General features: G+C 40.3%; 1 protein-coding gene across 1 annotated transcript in view; it reads right to left on the bottom strand.

Annotated features, from left to right (window-relative positions):
• The window catches only part of Col25a1 (collagen type XXV alpha 1 chain), a 391,109-nt gene that overhangs the window by 15,049 nt on the left and 352,714 nt on the right, over window positions 1–23,346 (bottom strand). The window contains exons 20-27 of the mRNA XM_059266229.1: window positions 20,685–20,753; window positions 17,997–18,041; window positions 17,085–17,162; window positions 9,418–9,462; window positions 5,834–5,878; window positions 3,477–3,557; window positions 2,345–2,407; window positions 1,697–1,747 (exon numbers count right to left, since the gene is read on the bottom strand). Of these exons, the coding sequence (XP_059122212.1) occupies window positions 1,697–1,747; window positions 2,345–2,407; window positions 3,477–3,557; window positions 5,834–5,878; window positions 9,418–9,462; window positions 17,085–17,162; window positions 17,997–18,041; window positions 20,685–20,753 (477 nt within the window). The remainder of the gene's footprint in view (window positions 1–1,696; window positions 1,748–2,344; window positions 2,408–3,476; window positions 3,558–5,833; window positions 5,879–9,417; window positions 9,463–17,084; window positions 17,163–17,996; window positions 18,042–20,684; window positions 20,754–23,346) is intronic.

Here is a 23,346-nt window from a genome sequence, read left to right as displayed (position 1 = left end):
AGCCCCTGTTTTGTATTTACATTACAGGTACTTCTCAAATTACCATTTTATAACCTGGTGGAATATTTGAGATAACTCATGAATTTTTATGGAATAGAGGTAGAACGTAAAAGCCAGAAATTCAGGGGGAAAAAAATCTCTACAGTCTGGGTAGCAAGAAGAGGAGATCTTTGTCCTTCACTCTTCATAACCAAGGTGTTGAAGAATCCAAAGGCGGCAGGAAGATGGCATCCAAGCTTGGGAGTCTGGAAAGCCTAGTTTAAGATCAAAGAGTCCTAAGTGTTATGATTTGGATTGCATTTATTGTTACAGAAGTGAATAATAGTTGTTTATCAAAGAAAGGAGGTCATAATGAATGTATGAATCAGGATAAAAAGAAAGTTGTTTGGTGGAAAATACAAATATAGAAACTAATTATCAATTTAAATTAACTGAAGGTTATTCTGGATTGCTTTGAACTTTTAAAGAGATTCTAATAAGCTATTCAGGGAGATGCATATTTAAATATCCATCAGTGAAATAAAGCAGAGGGAAAAATCCGCTGACCATGTTCGCTGAGATATTTGTTACATATGTCTACATTAGAGTAATGTTTTCCTTCTTGATAAGTTGTGAATAAACATTTTCAGGAAATGGCTCTCATTATTGAGTATTTTTATCTCATGTTAATAATGGTTTCAAATTCCTTTAAGCTAATTAACTTTATCATTTGAACAGGATGTAGCATTTTCTAATTTAACCTTCTAACTTAAAGTGAAAGGAGTATAAAAAGCCAAAAACATGCCATTTGATTAATTCTTAATGGACTATTTGGTGTTACGAGAACAAGGTTAATGGAAGTTGTTTACCAAAGAAAGGAGGCAATTAGTGAGACCTGGGTGACCAGGCTACCCTGTGGCTGGGATCATTCCCACGATGCTCTCTCTAGAGTGCAGTTGGAATAGAGGGTGGCCACACGTGCCTTCCTCTTTGTTATTGATGTCTTCTGGTTTATGAAGACACCCGAGAGATGAGTGTAACCCTATATCCTTCCTGCCTTGTTCCTTGCTGTGTCAAAGGCCCTTGAAGCACTCTGCTGTCCCCATCCGAGCCTAAGCACAACTGTCGGCAGGCACTCCAGCAGTTAGAGAACCGCGCTTGCTTCAGGGCTGCCCTCCCCGCTCGCAGCTCTATGGAGTCAGGAATGCTGTCTCCATTGCTCACGGGGAGACAACCGCAGCAAGCATGGCCTGGCTCCATGAATCACCAGAAGAGCCATCGACACGGAAGGAGAAAGATCCAACACTCCATCATCTGTGGGAGCCAGCCTGAGTCTTTATCACACTGTTTTACACAGGTTCTCATTCGATAGTTCAGGGAGGGGTCTCAAGCTTCAAAGCTGCTTAGAAACCCTCTTCACTGGCTTGATAATCACCTTAACTAGCTACTAACAGCCTACAATGAGAGGGTAAGATGACTTGCCAGTGTTCATGGGCCCTTGGAGTAAAGCTTGCCCGATCTGCCTCTCCTCGGCTCTACGTCTTTCTAATGCTCGTGTTTAGGGGAATGAAAGGCAGCCCTGTGAAGTAGGCAGAACACCTCACTTTTTCTGTTCACTCCCCAGAGAGCAGTACAAAACAAACGCTGCCTGTGTTCATCTTTTCCCTAGTAGCACATGATAGATAAATGATTACATTTCAGGGAGAAGGAAACTTACCATGGGGCCAGGCGGGCCATGGGGACCTGGAGGGCCTGGGGGGCCTATGATCTGTATGTCCAAAAAATAAACATGGGTGTGGTTACTTCATTTAGATAAGGCAGTAGAGCAGGGGTCTTGTTCTAGGGCTCTGCTAATGGCATCAGCAGTCACAGAGGAAAGAGGACATGGTGAGGAGTGCCGTGCTTGATTCCCTGGCTTTAGCAATTCCTCTATGAGAATCAAATAACTTCAAACACTACAGTTGTTCTACAAAAACCCAGAGTAAATCAAAACTATATTAAAAGAAAAGGAAGCAACTGATTATCGAGACATTCTATAATGCTGCAACCACTATTAAACCCTCCGTTATTTCACTAAGCACAAACAGGACTCTGGAGAGAAAGAGAATGCAAGTTCTTATTTCACTAGGCTTTCCCTAGAAGCACTATGGGAAATCCACTGATTTTTCTCTCCAGAGCTCTGCACAATTGCTTCCAACTCAAACTTCTGAGATACGCTGTCTCTCATGGTACAAGACTAACATATATCATGTATAGTTTGATCCACCAAGTGGGTGACTGTATTTCTATTACAGATTAGCCATCTGGCACAGGCGGATCTAGGCAAATAATAATCCCGTGTGAAGAGTCAGCCCCATGAACTTACAGAAGGACCCTGAGGACCTGGCAACCCAGAGTCTCCTTTCTCTCCTTTCACTCCATTGGCACCCTACAAATAACCAGGAAGCAGATTTAGCAGGAATATTATTTCCGAGGTCTAACAGACAACTGAACTTTGACTGCCTGGAATTTTTATATTATGCACATAATACATAACAAGTTTTATCCCCATCTATTTTTAGTCCAAAGCAGTAAATTTACTAAAACCCCTAGGATTATGAGTGTTATATACAGCAAAATACAATGTAAATAGAAACTAGACTGAGCCTGATTTCACAGTATGAAATACACTGGATTACAAATGTTATTTTTTTACAGTGTGCTCACTTTAAATAGCAAAGGTGAAGCTTTAGTCCCGCTGACATTTATTTATAGTTGCTTCTTTAAAAACACGTAAAAGATCCAGGCCTGGTGGCACGGGCCTGAGATCTTGGCTACTTGGGAGACTGAGGCAGAGAGCAAACATTCAAGGCCAGCCTATGTTTCAGAGTGTGTTCAAGCCAGCCTACACAACTTTTTAACATAGAAAGTTAAAACAAAAGGATCTGAGATACAGCTCAGTGGTAGAGTGTGTGCCTGGCATGTATGGGCCCTAGGTGTAATCTCCAGTACCTGGTGTAGGGTAGGAGGGGGTGGGAGGAAGTTCCTCTACTTTTTTCTTATAATTTCTGTATTTTCCCTTCCAAAGTTTCTGAGAAACAGTAACTCAGGGGGAATAAGCACCACCCCAAAGTATAGACCACCCCAAAGTATAGACACATAGACTAATCTGTTCTACAATGGCTCTAAAGTTTTGTGATAATTTATTTCTTTATTGTGGCTTACTTTATGATAATTACTTGATTATACATATTAAATTCAAATGGCCAATTCTATTTTCTTTATTATCTTCTAAAGAAAACAATCCAGGAAAAATAAACCAAACACTTACTTTTAAATTGATTCGGCTATACTTTAAAATTTTAGTGTCTCACTTGGAAAAAAACTAAGCAACAATACTTCAAATTATTTCAAAAATAAAGACAGTTTGGAAACCACTGGCTGAGAGTACAGTTGAGATTATAATTCTTTCCTAGTCACTTATTTTAGTAAGAGCACATCATAAAGTGTGAACATACCGGGAGTCCAGGAAGGCCAATTCCTCCTTTTTCACCTGGCATACCTGGGTCCCCCATATCTCCCTTTGAGCCTTTGAGTCCCTACAAGTGATAGAGTTGGCATGTGAGAAGCACAGTGACAACCTGATAGGCACATCCTATGGCTAATGGGATTCCAGATAAATCTGCCAAGAGGTGGAGATGACTATGAGTTTTGTTTTCAGGTATTTTCTTTTTACAGCCTTCTGCATTGGATCAATAATATTTCCCCATGTAATAGGATTAAGTTCTATAGACCATTTAAATACAAAAACCATGAACACAGGGTTTGGCATTATTTCTCCTGGTTTCCTAAATCTGCTTGGCAACTAACTGCATCCTACCAGTCCAGAAGACAATGTAATGACCATAATTCTTAACAGTCCAGAAAATATTTGAACCAGGACTTAGCGTTGTAATAGCAAAGATCCAAGTCCACGCAGCCATTCCTTCCTCTTCATTGTGTGTATAAGATCTAGCTGTCATCAGTTTCCAGCACCAATGTTCAATCAATGCTTTAAAACACTCATCTTGTTCAGTGTTCCTGTTGGTTCTCATGACATTGCTACATGGTGAGCCAAATGCAATTACTATTCTTTTAGAATGAGAAAATAGATGTGTGGGTTTTGAATGCTAACAAATGTGAGTTATGGAACACTAACATTGAAATTAATTGATATTTTTAAGCATTTTCATCCTAGCAACCTTGTGGCAACATGAGCAGATGGTTATGGTTACCATGGTAGGGGATTCACAAGCTGCACAGACCTGTTCATCTTAGGGACAAGAACACATATTAATTTGTTAACTATCTTTATACTGAGTTCAGAATCACATACTGGGGGAGTGGGAAAGTACCAGCAAAGATAAATTTATTTTTCTGGTTAATCAGCAAGGTCAGTTGGTTTTAGGGGTCCCGTGACAGGGAAAAGCAACAAGGCCAATTCAACAGGCTGAGTAGGAGAACAGGACCTTGCAAAGACTATAGAAAAAACATCCAGCTACTGTATATATTGAATATTTAGGCACATTCAGTATGCTACTGTACAAGTCTAATTTGTTATCTTTAATTACTAACAATGGGGAAAGGTTATCATTAATGTGATCTCTGATTGACATGGAAAATTGACTAAATTATCTTTCTATAGTATTTGTTTAATGTGACATTATGTGACTGCAATATCCAACTCTGTTATTAAAAATAACTCTTCTCCTAAGTTAAGTATTTTTTTGGTCTAATACTTTCTCCTGAAGAGTATATGGTTGACTTAGTACATCAAAAATTCCACTGACTTCTTATTAATTAATTCAAGCTATGTCTTAAATATATTCAACTATATTTTTCTTTTATTCTGTGTGTGGGCCTGAATATGATGATGTGCACCACATGTGTGCGGGTACCTGTGGAGCCAGATGGGGGCATCTGACACCCTGGAATTGGAGTGACAGGTGGTTATGAGCTGCCTGGTGTGGATGTGGGGAACCAAACCCATGTCTTCTGCAAGAGCAATACATGCTTTCAACCAATAAGCCATCTTTCCATCCCTTGAGCCATTTCTTGAGAAAATAGTTGAAGTCCATATAACCTCCAAGATTTTGAAACTAATCCTTGTGGTTTGATTCCTAATGCTGTCTGCATTCTCTTAGTAAAATTCTTAAAAGGTGGGGGTTGCCAAGCCACAGCAGACATGCCAAGTCCAGCCTAGGGACTGTTTTTTATTTATGTTGAATTAAAAAAAAAAGTAAGACATGTTTAAAGAAAAGGATACACGAAAGAGACCATATGCACCCACACAATCTAAAGTATTTCCATCAGAATTTTAGAGAAATTTTATCAGTTTCTATGTTGAGGACACTCTGAAAGATACTGCTATCATGTGCAAGCTTACCGTGCTTCACTTTTTGTCTGAGTTTTCAAAATATTTAGAAAATCAGGGGAAATCATTATACACAAAAAAGAGACATTATCAAATGACTGTAGATAAGCAATGCTATTAATCATGAAAACCATGGCCACTGATTTTGATATTGAATTGCTTATATTCACTGAAAAAAACCAAACCCAAACCCCAAGCTATTCTTACTAATGTAATGATTTCAGAGTCTATTAGAATGTGTTGAGGTAGTATCAAGCACAAAACTAAGAAACATATAGCTTTACATTTCTACAACAAAATTTATATCTAATTTAAAACCAATTGCATTTTTAGATTTCAAGTGGAATGGAAAAAAGAGGATGCATCATCTATCAAAAGACATGACTTTCAGCTTTAAACCTGTCATAAAAGCAGTGATCGATAGTGGTGCTTTAAATAATGGTATGTATCTTTGAAAATTACCTGTTCTCCATCAACTCCGGGAATTCCTGGAGATCCTTGCTCACCCTGACAAAACAAAAAGCAAGAACTTGCCTGCATTTATGATTGCTATAGAAACCATGCTAGTTGGTAAAAGTACAGTTTGACTTTTAGCAAATACATTTTAACCCAAGAATATGCTGGTCCGGTACATATATCGAAGCTAAGTGAAGGGATGATCTTTCTTGAGAATTGTGTGTAATAATACCCATATGTAGCAAATACCCACTGTTTTTATTTTTCTTCCGTTGGTCATACACAATTTAATGGCTGACCACATCCTACAGCAACGCTTCTATGGCTTTGCTAATTCTCTTTTCCCATAAGGAAGGAATCAGTACAGACTGTCTAATTTTCAGTAACAATCAAAACATAATACTTGACTAAGAGAGACTAAAAGGCAAAGTTTGGTAAATGTATAGCAATATTCTAACTGGCACAATGTGAAACTTTCATAATGGCTGTGAGTGTGCCCTGCCCAGAAAAGCCCCATTGGAGGATCTAATAAATCAGGTATCTCAATCCACATGAGGTAACTTTCAGACCCATTCCATTTCCTATACTATGCTAGACATGAAATAAACGGACTTTTAATAGCATGATTTATTAGAATGTTTGACAAACTCAGAATACAGAGATTTATTTTTTAATGGAAGATGTTTAATTTAAAACAAATCTAAACAGCATGCTAGACATTATTTAAATAATACATGTTTAGTCATCTTTCAGATTTGAATGATAACTGAACAAAAATCCTTTGAAAGGTAAGGCGTGGTTTTATACCACCGAACTGTCTGTATGGATGCTGTTATAAGCCCCCATTTCTACCCTGTGCGAAGTGTGAAGACAGTCTGGGTGTGAGCAAGCCCCTCACAGAGAGGTTTTTCCAGGTGCAGTCCTGAGGCTGTGTTTTCTAGGAAGGGTTTTTGGCGATAGTATAAACCACAATGCTCCATCTGCTACAACTCCCTTTCCTGGTAAAAAACTGTAAGAGCTGAAGGCCACAGTCTGAAACCTGAGCTTTCCCAGTGTTTAAGGAAGGCAGGATCTTGTGGTTTCCAACCAATGAAATCAAAAAAGGCCTTTCCTCATTTTGGATTTCCGGTTCTTTGCGGCAGTAGCAAAGTTTATTTTGCCACAAACAATTTCTGTTGAGGTTGGATGCACCCGACTGAGCCCCAGCTTCATTCTGAGTCTGGATACCTGTCAACACTCTAGTCCAATCACCATAGCTTTGCTGAACTGTTACCTTTAGAAATGTGGACCAGGGAGGCTGAAAGAACAAGATTCATAGATCCTCCATCACTCAAATGTGGTTAGTAAGAGTTGTTTGATGTGTAAAAAATTAAAATCCCTCTTATTTGACACTGGAAGGAGAAATACCAAGTGAACAGACTACCGTCAGTCTGAGGCAGTGAGTCCAGAGCTGGGAATGTGTCCTATTCTGGCCTCGGGAGAAGCTGTGCTGTCTCACAGTGACAGACATACCCACCTCAATGATCCCAACTTTCTCAAGAAGGATCCTGGGAAGTATAAAGGCTTGTCATACAACACGGTATTAGTCACCGGGATGGGTGGGCTGAAGGGGTCAGTATGGTGACAGGATGGGGAAGTGGCGGGTAGTGAGGAGGGATTTGATGCCCCTCTGCCGCCACATGTTCAGATTTCCATATGGTTACCACCCCTCTGCCTTTCTTCAGTTTCAACTCAAACCCATCTTGGACTTCCAGACCTAGAGAGGCAGTCCTATGCATATCCAGCCCACACACTCCTTTTAAAAAAGATTTATTTTTATGTGTATTTTGCCTGCATGTATGTCTTTGCGCCATGGGTGTGCCTGGTGCTCTCAGAGGCCAGAAGAGAGCGTCAGATCCTCTGAGACTGGAGTTATAGATGGTTGCGAGCTACCTACCGTATGGGTGCTGGGAATGGAATCTGGGTTCTCTAGAAGAGCAGCCAATGCTCTTAACCGCTGAGCCATCACATCCTAGCCCTCATCTACATCCACATCAGAGCACTTACTCTATTAGTGGTCATGCCGTTTGGTGCCTGTCTCAGACCTGGGTTCTACGTTCGTAGTAAAACCTCTTACTGGTATCTCTGCAGATTCAAAACCATATCAGAGAGTGAAGGCTCATAATTACCTCCTGGGCAATAGAATTAACAAGTGATTATGAAAGAAGAGATGGCAGTTCAGTGAGAGCCTTTTTTAGCTGGGTAACCCTTTTTATTTCTTTAGATCAAAGCATGGATGCCTTTTCTAGGCCTCAGAGCTGTGGAGAAATCACAGAAACCTTTGAGCTTTGTGGGAAATGTATTTATTTAGCTTTGGAGAAAATTCTAGTTACGAAAGGAGATGAAGCAAGAAATCTCATCTGGATTGACACTACACAAAGGAGGAGAGAATCTCCAAAGTTCCTTCTACGTCTAGCCCAGATCATCAAACTGTTAAGAGGAGAGGGACCAGGAAGACTGGTCATCAGAGACAAGCACAGTGTATGACTGTTGCGTGTTTGGTGCGACGCTTTCAGGGACAAGACTATGTAGAAAACTAGTTAAGTTCCATATCATACATTAATATGTGGAACATGTTTATGTTACACAAAAAATATTTTGGTAATTAGGATCTATGCCCTGAATACAACTCAAAAAGACAATAACCTCACTAATATTTTATTTTATAGTCTTTTAATAGAGAAATAAATCTCTATACACTGGACATTTATTTTTAAGTATCCAGAGAGAGTACAAAAGCTGATGTGTGCACGAATGTGTGTATGTATGCTAGGCACAGCAAATAAACCAACTTAAGAAGCATAAATAAAAAATGAATTTCGAAACCACTTGAATCTCCTACAAGAATCCAATGACGAAAGTCGTATTTCAACACGTGTAGCTCAGTTCTGAACAGCCAGAATTCCTGGACATGTGTTAATTGCTCAAACATGGTTGGATGATGGGGCTTTAGTTTGGGGAGTAAAGCTACCACCACTAGCAAAGCTGATGTACAATCAAGGAAATTTTGTATTGTGCTGTTTGTGGGGAGTAGGCTTCATTCGATAAAGCACACGGCAGAAAGTCTGAACGTGTGATAAAGAGAAGGCATGTAAAACAGGTCTCGAGAATGGCTCCTGAACCTGTCAGTCACTTATGAATGCATTATAGGAAGGTTCTCCTTGTTCTCCCCTTACAAAAGAATTGAAAACAAAAAAAAGGGTCTTTCTTAGGGGCAAGAGTAAACTCCCTTCAATCCTCACTTGTTTGAATATTTACCTTTTCCCATAAGCCATGCTGAGCATCTCTTTGCATTTATAATTTCTATGAAGCTTGTACTTCCCTTGTTTAATACTCTGTACTTTTCTCAGTGTCCTTTCCTAAATTTGTCTCCCTCCATTTCTCTGCCCTCTTTCCTCATTTCCTTTCTTCCTTTAGCTGAGACTCCAATGCTGTTTCCTAGTCCTCTAAAACACTGTTTCTGGCCTCGCTTCTCTAAAGACATACACTCTCAACATGGCATCTCTGCACTGTAGAAGGTAAAGGGGAGCAAGGAAGGAAGGAAGGATAACCTTTGGCCCTTGTAGTCCTTGAGGTCCAGGAGGTCCAGGGGGGCCCTGAAGCAAGAGAAGACATGTTGTAAAACATACCAAGTAGACATGTTAAAATTTCAGGCTTTAGAACTAACAAGCACACCGCATGTTTCTATCATAATTAGATATTTCTAGATATTGATTTTCAATGGGACACTATTTCATCAGTTACATAATGATAAATCAAGAGAACTCTCAGTATGCTCTTCAAGTCACCATGCTACAGAAGCAGCTTTGGATTCGGTAAGACAGTTGACAATTGCTGCCTCCTCTTCTGCACACATCTTCTTGTGATGAATGACCTGACTGTTGTAACCCTTCCTTCTCAGCCATCTACTTCACAGGCTTTGATTTCTTCTCTCTCTCCTTCCTTCCTTCTTTCCTTTTATTTTTCTTCCTTCTCTTTCTCTCCTTTCTCCCTCCCTCCCTCTCTCCCTCCCCCTCCTCTCTCGAGATGGGGTCTCTCTATGCAGTCCTGGCTGTCCTGGAACTTGCTATGTAGACCAGGCTGGCTTCAAACTTACAGAGATCCACCTGTCTCTGCCTTGAGAGTCTTGGGCTTAAAGGTGTGCCACACAATGCTCTGGCAAGGCTTTGATTTCTAAGCCACAAAAGATAAAGCTATCTTATTAACCGGAGGCTAAAGTCTTTAAAAAAAAAAGTAATAACTTTTTCTGGACTTTCCCATAGAACAGATAGTAATTGAACGAGGTCAAATGTCTTAAAAGGTTAATAACATAAACATAAAGTAAACGCCCGATAAAAACCCACTGCTACATTAGTCCAGTCTTGCCCTGCATGCATCCATACTGAACTCAAAGCCACAGACCACAGAGATCATGCAAAAGGAGTTACCGTGACAGTTAAGGTGGTGATCCTCTGTTGGGAAATGGATCGACAGAGACAAGAGTTACCTATTCTGTGTCAAAACCAAGTGACAGACTTCCGAAAAAATCCACTTCTAAAGTATATCTTGTCAAGTCAGATGTCTTTTAAGTCACAGAGAGCTGCAGCAAACACACTAGCCTATCTCATTACCGCATACTTGTCAAGGGTTGGGAAAGATTTTTAGAATTTTATTTTAAAAATTATAAGAAAACAAAGCATAAAATTTTCCATTTGCCTGATTTTTAAAACTCACATAATTTAAAAAAAATTATATAGTTAAGTACCTGTATGCTAAAGGTTGGTCAGCCTAATTGTGAATTGTGAAATTTGCTATTGATAAAAAGCTCCATTCTAGATTTTGATTAGGGAAGAGTGAAATATCTTTCTTCTCTTACTCTGTAGTTCATTTTTTACATTATAATTGACCCCTGCTATGTGCTATAATCAAAGAAACTGACATTGAACTTATCTAGTTTGTTGACATGCTAAATATTTTAACAGAATATATTGTCTCAAAGCATGGGTTTCCACAACATGATTCCCTATTCTGTGATTACGTTTGTGCATCTAATAGTTTTATATCTTGTGCTAAGAGCTCTACATGGATTATTGAAACAATAGAAAGGAGTAATTTACCATTCAGGACTTTTGGTTATAAGAGGCATTGTCTGATTATACGTGAACTTGAGGGTATGGTTTTAATACCACTCCTCGGTGTACCATCACTCCATTCCAATCTCTGATTCAAACCTTTGTTGCCATTTTTATTATTGTTGTTGTTGTAAAAATTAATCTTAACATTATCTATTTCATTTTAAATATTTCAATAATTCTTTAGTGACATAGTTACTAACATCCTTTAGAAAACACTATGCGTATACATGTGTTAATGATCCAAGTTTGTATTGCATGATAAAAGCAGTCAGTGTGATTACAGCTTCAGATAATGCAATAAACAAGTCGGATGTTTCTGAGACAAAGGCAAAAAATCTCAATAAACTAAGAGCAAGTTCTTATACATACTCAGAATTTTATGCCATCAGACCTGGACAATACAAGGTAATGCTTACACTATTTTAAAGAGGTTTCCCTAGACACAACAACTGGATTTACAGCCATGAGAAAACTGTTCTCTTCCTAGGATGTAAATGAGTCATTTACTAAAACAAGGAAATTATAGAGTAAAAAGAACTTCTTCACCATTGTCCTTCAATCATGAGTTGCATTTTTAACTAGAAAGCAGAATTGCAAAATTTTATGAAGGTAAGCAGTTTTACAATTTGAATTCTCTCAGATTTTCTAACAAGGTCATATATATATAAATTCACATCCTTACATAAATAAACACTTCTTGTTTGTCCTTTTTCTTAAAAATGTTAATGCTAAAAACAGTTTTTTAAAAAAAATAATGAGTTGCATAATGAAAGAATACCATTAGTGGTAATTAAACCAACAGAAGAAGTTGAAATGATGTACTAATAACTGTTTGAGAGACCTCAAAATTGGGAAGGTTCCACTGTAGCTCAGAAGGGAGCAAGTGTCACCAAAGCCAGCTAAGTTCACCAGCACACCACCTTGACCTCCACCTGGAAGCAGCCACGTGCAGTTCCCAGAGTCATCCTACAATGTTGGCTCTTCAACACTGAAGCTAGATCATCCCAGCAGGGCTCCCTCATGAAGGCCAGTAACAGTTTGAAAACCAGAATGTTTGGAAGTGATGGGGAACGACATGAAATTCCAGTGAGACATGATATAGGATGGGAGGTGGGAGCTAACAGCAAATGTCAATCTTGTGCTTTATGATTCATTTTGAGATGTTTGTGTGAAAATCCTACTCAAGTTATAGGTTATTATTCTTCACTTTTCATAATGATGGGTGCTTATGCTCCTTTTTACTGAAGGAGGAGACCATAACAGAAAGCCATAACTCATCAAATTGCAGAGAGCAACTAACCATGATGGGGGCCCTGTCCCAACTGATACATGCACAACTCTTTCACCTCAAGACTTAGCAAACATCTGGGAAGAGGGAACAGAAAGATTCTAAGAGCCAGAGGAAGTCTTCTGTGAAACTGTTTCTTCTAGTTATGACAGGGAAGCTACATCTGTAAAATGTCAACAGCATGGCTGCCACAACAAGACCTGAGCAATTCCAATAGTTGACATCCCAATGTAGAAGGGAGAAATATCCCAGCACCCTCCCCTCCTAGATGAGGCAAGCAATTAATAACTTCCAAGAGAGAAAAAATTAGTATTCCCCAGGAATACACCCCTGCTGTGGAACAATCTTTGTATACTGTTAAATATGTATGACTCTCATTGATTAATAAAGAGCTGACTGGCCTATAGCTGAGCAGGAAGAGATTGGGTGGGAGAGCCAGGCTAGGAGGATGCTGGAAAGACGAAGGGCAGAGTCTCAGGAGTCTCAAGCAAGACACAGAGGAAGGAGGAGATAAGTATGCCGTACTGAGATTAGGTACCGAGCCATGTGGTAGAATATAGATAGAAATATGGGTCAAAGTTGTAAGAACTAGTTAGTAACAAGCTATTGGCCAAGCATTTATAATTAATATTAATTCTCTGTGTGGTTATTTGGGATCATTTCACTGTGGGGAAGTCAAGACTGGGAGGTCCGGAAGAATGCTGGACAGGGAGAAAAGATGGATCAGAGGAGTTGAGATAAATTCCTTTTTATGTTGTTTGTTATCAAAAAGAAAAATAATGAGCTGTGTTAGGTTTTTATTTTGCTCCATAACTTCAGCTCTAGTCAAAAGGATATAATCAGCAGTTTGGTTATATGATTTTAAATTTTGTTGCTCATTTAACTATAAATGAATGGATGAAAATTGTAAATACCATAACCAAATATCTTAGGTACATAATATGCATAGTACTTCAACTATTTTATCTCCCATACTGGATATTGGATAGAGAGGTTACAAACTACTTTTGATATTTTTTCATAATCTGAACTATTTTATAGAACAACATAGTTCTAATGTGATATTGCAACTGTAATATGTTCATATCCATGTAGTCACTCTAGAGTGTTAGATACAATGTTTTTTAAAGGATACAATAATGAAATAAGCATCATCCATCACTGGTTAGAGATTGAGGAGAAGAAATACCAGCTATTCTTCCTCTAATGCTTTTCTGACTTAATTGATTGATCTTGTTAAGGACATTTAATCCACCAGAGTACGATGTCAGCAGGAGGATGAACAAATGCCTTCAACTGAAAAATGACTTTAAGCTCTTTATAAACACACCATACGGTTGACCCAATGGGAATATATCATTAGGTTTGGAGACAGTATAAAATCATTGACTATGATGGATATTAACTGGATACTGTTTACAGTCATATAGAACTTGAGATGGAAAAAAAAGAAACTGGAAGTGTGTATCCTTTCATTTCAAGGAACAGCTACCAGATTTATTTTCCAAAAAGTACATTACTTTCAGGAACTCCAGTAAAGTGTTCATGAGTGCCTAAAAACAACCCTAAGGATAACACTGTATTTTATGAGCTCAAACAAAAACATCTACTCCATTTTGTAGACAAGGTCAGTGAAGCATAGATAGTGATTTCCCTAAAATGACCGTGCTCCTCACTGGTAGAGGGGAGAAGGAAACAGAAATGTCCACTTCAGTATAAGCATAGCCCATATGCTTGTTCATGCAAAAAATGTTTTAAAAACACTTAAAAACTTTGCAGAAAATGCCAGTAATATGGGAGCATTTCTTGGAAGAGTAGAGAGTGGGCACCCCTTGTGATAGTTTGGATGAGAAATGTCCCCTGTGCATTTGAATGCTTGGTCCCCAGCTGGTGGCACTGTTTGGGAAGGTCATAGAACCTTTAGGAGGTGGAGCCTTTCTGGAGGAAGTACGTGATTAGAGGTGGGCTTTGAGGGTTTATAGCCCATCCCATCCCTGCTCTCTCTCTGTTTCCTGTGTATGGACACAGTGTAAACAGCCATCCCCCTATTTTGCTTCCAGACCTTCACTGCCTTTCACATGTCTGTTCTACCGTGATGGACACTATCCCACTAAAAGGCCCCTCTAAGTTGGTTTTTTTTTGGTCAGGTAGTCTACACAACACAGAAAGTAACTGGAACACTGTTTACAGGCAGAGACAAGGCCCATAGGGCAACTGGAAGTAGTTTAAGGGAAATGTATAACATTGCCAATAAAGTTTAAGAGCTGTCCCTGTTTTACTGTGCAAGAATTTTGAAAACATTGTAGGTCCAAAAAAACCTGCCTGTTCCTTGTCTCTGACCCTCCATATATAATTATCAACTTGTAGGGGGAAAGGGAAACATTTAGAAAATTGGCTCAAGAATTTGACCATAACCCCAAGGTTACTGTTTATGTTTAAGCCGCTTGTAATGAGGAATGCTAAATCAGGCAGTTGGCTGAATATACTATCCAATCCACATTTGTCCAAATAGGAAACATAGAAATAAAAAAGGCTAGTAGTGGTAGTGAAGACCACATAAAAGTATAGGTCTACGAAAATTAGACCACAGTGGTGAAATCATGAGGACAGAAATATTAGAATAGGTATAAAATAGAGAGACTTTAAGTATCTGGTTTGTTTTTAAGCAAAGAAATGGTTTGTACATAAAAAGTACAGTCATTCATCCAACCACTAAATACTAACTGTTCATTGCACATTTACAGGCCCAGGCAATGTAAACATAAGGCATATTTTCTGTTACTAAGAAACTTACAATATGGTCATGGAAAAACTAAAACCAATTATGTGATTAGAGAGTAATCATATGTTACAGTATTGGCCCCTGACTTCTCATGTATGGACTTTGAGGAAGAACTCAGCTGGTGAGAGCAGTGAATTTATGGATCAGATTCCATGAACAAAAGAAAGGAAAAATAATGGGATGAGCCTAGGCAAAAGAGATTTGTAGGGATATGATAAAAATGACTATGTCATAGGAAATGAAAAAATATCTTGGCAGAAAAGATAGTACTGTAGAGACTTAACTGATGTCAGCTGGAGGAATTTGGTCTTGATCGAGTAGACAAGGACTCACGAAGAGATTTGAGCAAATTAGAACAATCAAAGTAATGACAGCTTATGAAAAATCAGCCTTAGAGACAAATACTGGTTACGTTAGAAGGTCCAGGTGACACCAGGGAGGCGGGATTGGCCATGGGACTGGGACAGGGTTAGACAAGAAATAAACAGGCTGTGGACCAATATTTGGGAATGGACAGAATGAGTAGTGCTGAGATGTGTTTTGAGAGAGCTCCTGGTGTGAGACTGTAAGAAGGACTAAGAACAGTTGTAAGAAGCTTCTAAACCTTCTGTCTCGAGCGAAAGGAAGGAACATGGGATCATCAATCGCTAGCAGTTAGTTGATCAGGTGAGTCCTCTAGCAGGTGGGAAAAGTACCCAGGAGAACTCGGGGTATTTGTGGAAGTCAGTAAGAAACACACGTGGCCGTGGAAGGGCTCTTCCAAACAGGTGGAGCTGTACACAGGCTAGACCCCAGAAATGGCCGAACTGTCAGGGAACCACTTGCTACAACCCAGAGAGGGCAACTCTTCTGCCTCAGGAAAGGTCAGAGACTTTAGGCTAGCAAAGAAGTTAGGATGGATGGAAGATGTGGAATACCAAAATAGAAGGGCTTCACTAGAGGGAAAGAATGGAGGAGACGAAAGCGGAAGGCCAGATGAAGCACGAAGATTTTCGGAAGGAAGGTGATTTGGTATAAATGTCACAGGAAAGTCCAGGGTGACGGTTATTACGGACTTTCCCTGCAGGTCACCACTGGGTGACGATAGATACTATAATGCGCATGTGTAAATGTGGAAAAGATGACTAAGAAGCAAGGGTGGTAGAGCAAACCACGTGCACTATTTCGTGAACTACTTTTCACTGAAAAGAAACAAACTGAAACAAAAACACATAGGTCAGTATGCACCAAGGACTGTCTGTGCAAAGTGTATGTCATATACTTAGCCATTTGCTATCAACAACCCAAAGAGGTAGATACTGCTAGCATCTTCATTTCAAATATGGAGAGATAGAGGCACACAGAAGTGAAAGACCTGGCCAGGTCACGTCTCTAGTTAAAGACGACAATTGAAGTCAGAACTCAAGCAGTTCCTGCTCAGCTTTGTAAAATTCCCTATTAGAGCAAGGAAGCAAAAATTTGCCTAAACTAACACCATGTTTATACTTGATAAGGTTTAGGAAAGTATAAGGGAAACAAAAAATCAGGAATTTTAAATGCTATAAATTAAAGCTTCCTGGGGCAGGAGACAGGAGGGCTCAGAAGAGAAGCGAAAAAATGTGCTTCATGTGAGTGGTGAAGAGAACTCATCCCACTGAGTGACAGGGACCCATTGTGGTGGTGTGAATCAGAATGTCCCCCAGGCTCGGGCATTTGCACACTTAGTCTCCAGCTGGTGATTCTGTGTGGGGAGGTGCTGCAGCCTTGCTGGAGGAAGGCCATCACTGGGGCAGGCTTTGAGAATTCATCACCTCACTCCACATCCAGTTAGCTCTCTACTTCATGTTTGCAGATGTGAGCGCTCAGCTTCCTGCTCCTGATGGCATGCCTTGATGCCATTGTGAACTCCAGCATTTTGAAACCATAAGCTAAAATAAACTCTTTCTTCCCTAAGTTGCTTTTGCTCCTGGTATTTTATCACAGCCACAGAAGACCAATACACATATCTGTGTGTGTCATTCTCCATGTGTCCTAGGGCAGAGAATGGTCACTTGCCTGTAAGGCCTCGTGGAGGTTGCCATTGTAGTCTATGATCTCAGTAGCTCCTGGATCTCCCTTTTGCCCAGGTGGACCCTGTGACAAAACACAGACCAAGGCAAAGTCATGAGTGTTAGATGACTAGTCTACAAGATGGCGGCCCAGGTAGAGTTGCTCGAGTCCTCCCTGACTGTTATTTCCTTACTATGACGCAAGTGCATTTCAGAGTAATAATTATGTTTAAATGTTTTCCATATTGTAAAGGAGATGGCCACTTCTAACTTTCTGTCTATCGTAGATGTGAAGCTGGCTCCAAACACACACGTTAATCTTTGTGTCTTGCAAAATACTATTGACTTCCTTTGTATTTATTAAGGCAACCCCTAACCTCTTTCTGCTCATCTGTGTATCATAGGTTGCTTCCTCATTCCCTAAGAAGAGAGAGCAATGATGAACAATATTCTGTAGGAAATACTCGGCGTCCCCAATAAGAATCTTATCCCATATGCCCCAACTTATCCAAAACTAGAGGAAATGGAAGACAAGAATATTATACACCCACAAATACACATCCCCCAATCAAGATTACATAGTCTAGACTTTTATCTTACTCATTATATCTGTTGCACAATTTCTATGACCTGTGTTCTAGTTTTTTGACTTTTCTAAAGTGTATAAACATATGGACTGTTATCTTAACAGCTATGGGCTTCATACTACTTTTTTTTTCCAGAATAAAGTTTATTATATGGTAAGAATCTCTACATGACCTGATCTTGGATAACAAAATAAAGAGCAAGGAGGAGGCTAACAGTGGGAATAATCCCAGTCTACCACTAATGGCTTTGATTGTATACTGTCCATTCAGATGCCTCTCACAGTCACACCAACATGACCTCAAATCTGAGTTTAGATGAGAGGAATGCTCACCCGTGGTCCCAGAGCTCCAGAGTCTCCTTTGTCTCCATGATCACCCTTTGCCCATGAAAAAAGAAAATAACAAATTAGCAGCAGGGCCGCCGATGTAGAAATCTGTCACATTTAACGAGTTACTTGTACCATACAGCAGCACTTTAAACCTGAACTGCAAACACATGAAGCAACCACCATCACCATTATAAAGGCCTCCTAAGGATGCCATCGATGGGTAGTTAACTGTCCTCCTCAGAAACAGGGGATCTTGGAAAAATCAGACAGTACTCTCTGGCTAGCATTGGCAAAAGCAAAGTGAGTGATTTCTATGGTACCCAAAGTAACTTTTATCTTCAGACTGAGCGGGATTGTTTTCCTCTGAAGGGACTTGAATAAAGGGAAAAGGGCCAAGCCACTGTGGCGTCTGTCCTCACAGAAGAGAAATAGAGAAAACTGGCACAGGAAGGAATGGAGAGTTCATGCTAGGGAGAATGGGAACGTACAGTCAGAGGCTAGATGTCCCTCTGATGACAATTAGCTACCTGTAGCTATTTTTAACACTCTACTGAAGTTGACAGCAGCCAGCTACACCAGGCTGGCCAGACTTCCTTTATCTCATCTCTCCCCTTCTCCTTCTCCTCTCTGACCTGCCCTTTCTGCCTCCTCCCCATTTCTATTTCAAAGCAATACGAAATCATCTCTGGAGTTTTATTTATGGTGTCATAACCCCACCTACAGAGACACCAAGAATAGACTATACTCTCCAAATGATCAGAAGTCTAAATTGCAAGTAGTAGAAAATACTTAAATTCGTGTATATTAAAAGGTTCTTTAAAATTAGAGCCCCCTCTATACAGAACTCAAAGCATCTTTCTGTCTTCCTACAAATTTACATAAACGGATAAGGACCAATGAAGACAAAGGCAAAGGGGGGCTGTAATGTTTTCCAGGCAGGTTATACTAGTAACACGGGCCATGATAATCAACTTCACCACGGAGAGGGAATTAATAGCCTCTGATCTCTAGTCCGTTTTGTACTTTTCCATGGTATTAGCTTATGACATTGTAAGTGACAGAATACACGCTGTTTCAGGGTCTCTTCGGTAGTTTCCACTGGGTAAGCCAGGCTAGCTGTGGGGAGTCTCTCACCCTTCCTCCTATCTTCTCGCAGGGGTGCAGGGATTACAGACGTTTCAGTTATTTTGTGGGTTCTGGGGATCCAAACTCAAACCGTCAGTTCTACTCACTGAGCCACGTTCTAGTCCTAGGGTGATGTTCTAACTCTCGGAATGGAGTTATGTAACAAACCAAAGTATGACATGAACATTTGTCAATAAAGATAGTTTATGCATTGTATGCTCTTACTTTTCATTTCCTGTCTCTTTTCCCAAAGAAGCTAATTTCAAGAAACAGGACACACACCATCTCTGAAAGAATAGTCTGAGGGTGGCTGGCAAATGACTCAGCAGGTAGAGGGACCTGCCACCAAGCCTGACAACTGAGTTCCATCTCTAGATCCCAAATGGTGGACAGAAAGAATCAACTCCCACAAATTATCCTCTGACCTCCACGTGTGTTCTGAAACACACACATGCATACACACACACACACACACACACACACACGAATGTATGCACACATACCCACATGCATACACCATAACACCACACACACACACACACACACTGTTATAAAAGGAATAATCTGACGGGTAAGAGCAGACAAAAACAAGGAAAACTAAGCCAGTGTCTTGTGATATCATCACAGGGACAAACCGAATGTAAGCCCTGAAGGAAAGGTTTCATCTACAGCAGGACTCTTTGTGGAAAAAGCAAAGGACACATATCTTGACGGCCTGAAGTCACATCAAAATGGTTATTGGTTACTGACCTTTGACCCCTTTGGGCCTCTAGCTCCTGATTCACCTTGTTTCCCCTATTGTGAGAGAGTATGCAGATGAGAAAAAGAACGACAGGGAAGATCAGAACAGAGGCTCAGGCTAAAGAGGATCACGGACACACTGTATCTTCACCGCCCCACCCAGTGCGATAGATACAGTGTCGGTTACTAGAACACAGAGGATACACATGGCAGCGGGAGCTCACTCTCCGGTCTCCACCAATCTCTATTCCATTATGACTCTGAGGACTGTTTTCCATCAGTGGCTGGAGAGAGCTCTGTAAGTGGCTCTTATGAGTCTCCACAGTGCTTCTGTGCTCAGATCTCTTTTTCATCAGAGATTACATCACCCCCGTCTCCAAGAGGGGCGGGTTAGTAGAATAGAGTATGACCACGTTAGTTTGCATAATGTTTAGGTAAATAGAGGTTGCACAGGCAAATAAATCCTTAGTTCTAATATTTTCAAGGTATTACACTCCATCAAGTTACCATGGAAACGAACAGGGCACTCGGCAATGAGGTTTTTCTCAGCCAGCTGTAACACACATTTAGCAATAATGTGTAACATGACAGCACCTCTCCCTTTACATTCAGATATGTTATTAAATTACTTCACTGGGCTGCACAGAGAAAATAAACAAGGAAAGTCAGACTGTAAAAATCGCTACCCATCAGTGTACAGTTCAATGAAGTGTTTGTGATTTGGGTCATTTTAGTATCTGTTGAAGAGTTAGTTGCATATTCCACAGCAAGAGGCATGCACTCCCTAACTAAAGAATGCTCTCTTCCAATGTAACAATAACTGACCTTTGGGCCTGGGGCTCCAGGATCCCCTCGTTCACCTCTCCCAGGAGGCCCTGCCTCTCCACGTTCACCCTGTAATAAATTACCAAACAGATAAATAGCAGCCTCCCCACGGCTGTTCCCTGGAGAGGAATATGGGAGTTCTATAAAACCGAGGTAAGCAGAGCACCATTACTCATTTACATGCTGGCCCTGTGTTAATGTCTGAACATGAATGATCCCATTTCATACACAAAACAACCTGAGATTGTTAATTGTTGGTGCCATCTTGGCTGGGTTAAGGAACATCTATGGAGCTGCTGAAGCATTCTGATTGTTCTCATCAGGGTGTTGTCAGAGGAGATTGCACATTGGTCAGTGGACTGAGAACGGAAGGTTTACCCTTAAAATATGTGGTTGTTGCCAACTTGGCTTGGGGATGGTTAGAACAAAAGGCAGAGGACAGGCAAGCTGTCTCTGTCCCTCTGGAGCACCTGCTCATGATACCACAGTTTCTGCCTTGATGTCAAGACTAGTGCCAGGCACTGCATCTAAGACCTTTAACTCTGCCCAGGAGTTGCAGACCAGCTTCCACGATTCTGAAACCTTCAGACCTGGACAGAGCCATGTTACTAGCATCCTTCTACTTGCAGATAGCTGGCTTCTGTGGGACATCTTTGCCTCTGTAATCACATGAGCCAAATCTCCTAATAAACCCCTTTCTTAGCCATGTATATACATGTACGTATATATGCATACATGTATATACATACATATTTACCTACCTAACCACTGACCCACCCACCCATTTGTTCATTGATGTTGGTTCTGTGTCTTTAGAATACCCTGAGTAATACATAAATATGTAATTTTGCCCTATAATCCCCATTTTATAAATACAGAAAGAGTTTAGTAAATGTCCATTAGGTAGCTATGTATATAAATGTAAAGACTTTTAAAGGGTATCAGTATGGCCCCTTCTACTACTACTACTTCTTCCTCTTTTCATTATTATGATTATGATTATTGAATGGACATTTATTCACATTATGTAGCAAATATTAAGGAATTCCAGCAAAATGTATAGCACAGTAGTGAAGTCCCATGCTTTATGCTCTGATATCCTGTTTTTTGGTTTTTTTTTGGTAGTCTGACTGAAATCGAATTTTTCTAGGCAGACGTAGCTCTGACAAAGGCATTGGGACAGGCTCTCCGGACACACCATCCCCACTACAGATATCTAGATGCCTTTAGTCTCTCGTCCTTAGGATATGTCTTCACTGCCCTCCGAGGAAGACACACCATTTTGTTTATTTTTCAGATCTGTTGATAGGGGTACAAACCCAGACCATCCATAAAAATGGTAAGAGCCATTGTTGGCTCAAAATAGATTTTCAAATTGGAAATCTCCCCTTAGGACACAACTGTTTTTGAGATAGGCAACCCAACTAACAATTAAGTATAGAGTATTGCTAAAACATGACTTTCTAGGCACATAGTTGTTTGTAGAAACGCCACACAGGTGCATCACAGCCCTCCCCTCTCCTAGAGGTACAGAGTAAAGCATTTGTCCTTCAGAGTCATGCTGAGGCCTTCACAACAGCAATTACTGCTTTGTGGCTCTATGTATGGCGCTCTCTCTCTCTCTCTCTCTCTCTCTCTCTCTCTCTCTGAAACTATGGAATATTTAGGGATGACTAGCTCTACCAGATGGGTCTCTTCTACCTTCCCCTGTCTAGAAAAACCTTCTAGAAGCAGTTCCCAAGGGCTTTGCCTGCTGGAACTCCTCTCCCCCTGTGGTAGTGGATATGCTCCTTCACCTGGCCACCTTTTCCTCTCTCCTGGCTTTAAGGCTTTACGTTCAATCAATCTAACAGCTCTCATATCAGCAGACAATTTATTTCCTCTCTGTCTCTGTCTTTCCCGCTCAGAAAGGTCTCTCTTGTGTGAATCTGTTCAGGCTAACACAGAATTTCTTTAATGGGCCTGATAGCTCATTGTGTGAAAATGGGATTTCTTTTGAAAACAAGTTTGCATAATCCTACGAGGAGTCCCAGTCCCCTTAGGCAATGAATAGTTTCCACTTGCTAGGATTAGAGTTCATTTCACTTGACCAAAGCAGAAAGGAGGACTAGTCTGTCTGAATAGACCATGACATATTTCTCTAACTATTGGAAATTACCCCTGGCCTATTTCTGGTGGACTCAGAACTCACCGAGGCAGAGTCTGCCGTGGTTTAAAAATAAGCGAATATAAGTTGCTGCCACTTTGTACCTTTGATTCATGAGTCTGTCATGAGCACAACTCCATCATCAGATTCCTATCTTTTTATGTCTTACTGGGTAGACAAAGGCAGACTTGACTCTGTCTGTAGCTCTGTATTCTTTTTGCATGGCAGCATATAGCTTTTGCTTTCAGGGTCCTCTTTAAGGTTGCCAAATAGAACACTAAGAGATGGTTTTCATTATAGAATACTTCTACAAATATCATTCAGGGTAGATCTTTTTGGAGTGAAGTATTTAGAAATCTCTGTGACATCCATGGGGATGGGATTAATGTCTAATTTACAAGTGTATCCTAAAACGGATGAGGAAGAGCAGGGGTTGGTGAGCTCCAGCCCTCCTCTCTCTCTGCTACCTTTCTATGTCGCCGGGAGGCCAGTGACATCACACTTACTGAGGAATCC

Source organism: Peromyscus eremicus, chromosome 6 (assembly GCF_949786415.1).
Source record: "Peromyscus eremicus chromosome 6, PerEre_H2_v1, whole genome shotgun sequence".
NCBI classification, from domain to species: domain Eukaryota; kingdom Metazoa; phylum Chordata; class Mammalia; order Rodentia; family Cricetidae; genus Peromyscus; species Peromyscus eremicus.
Note: the sequence above shows the minus strand (reverse complement) of the source record. Positions and strands in the feature narration are given on the sequence as shown.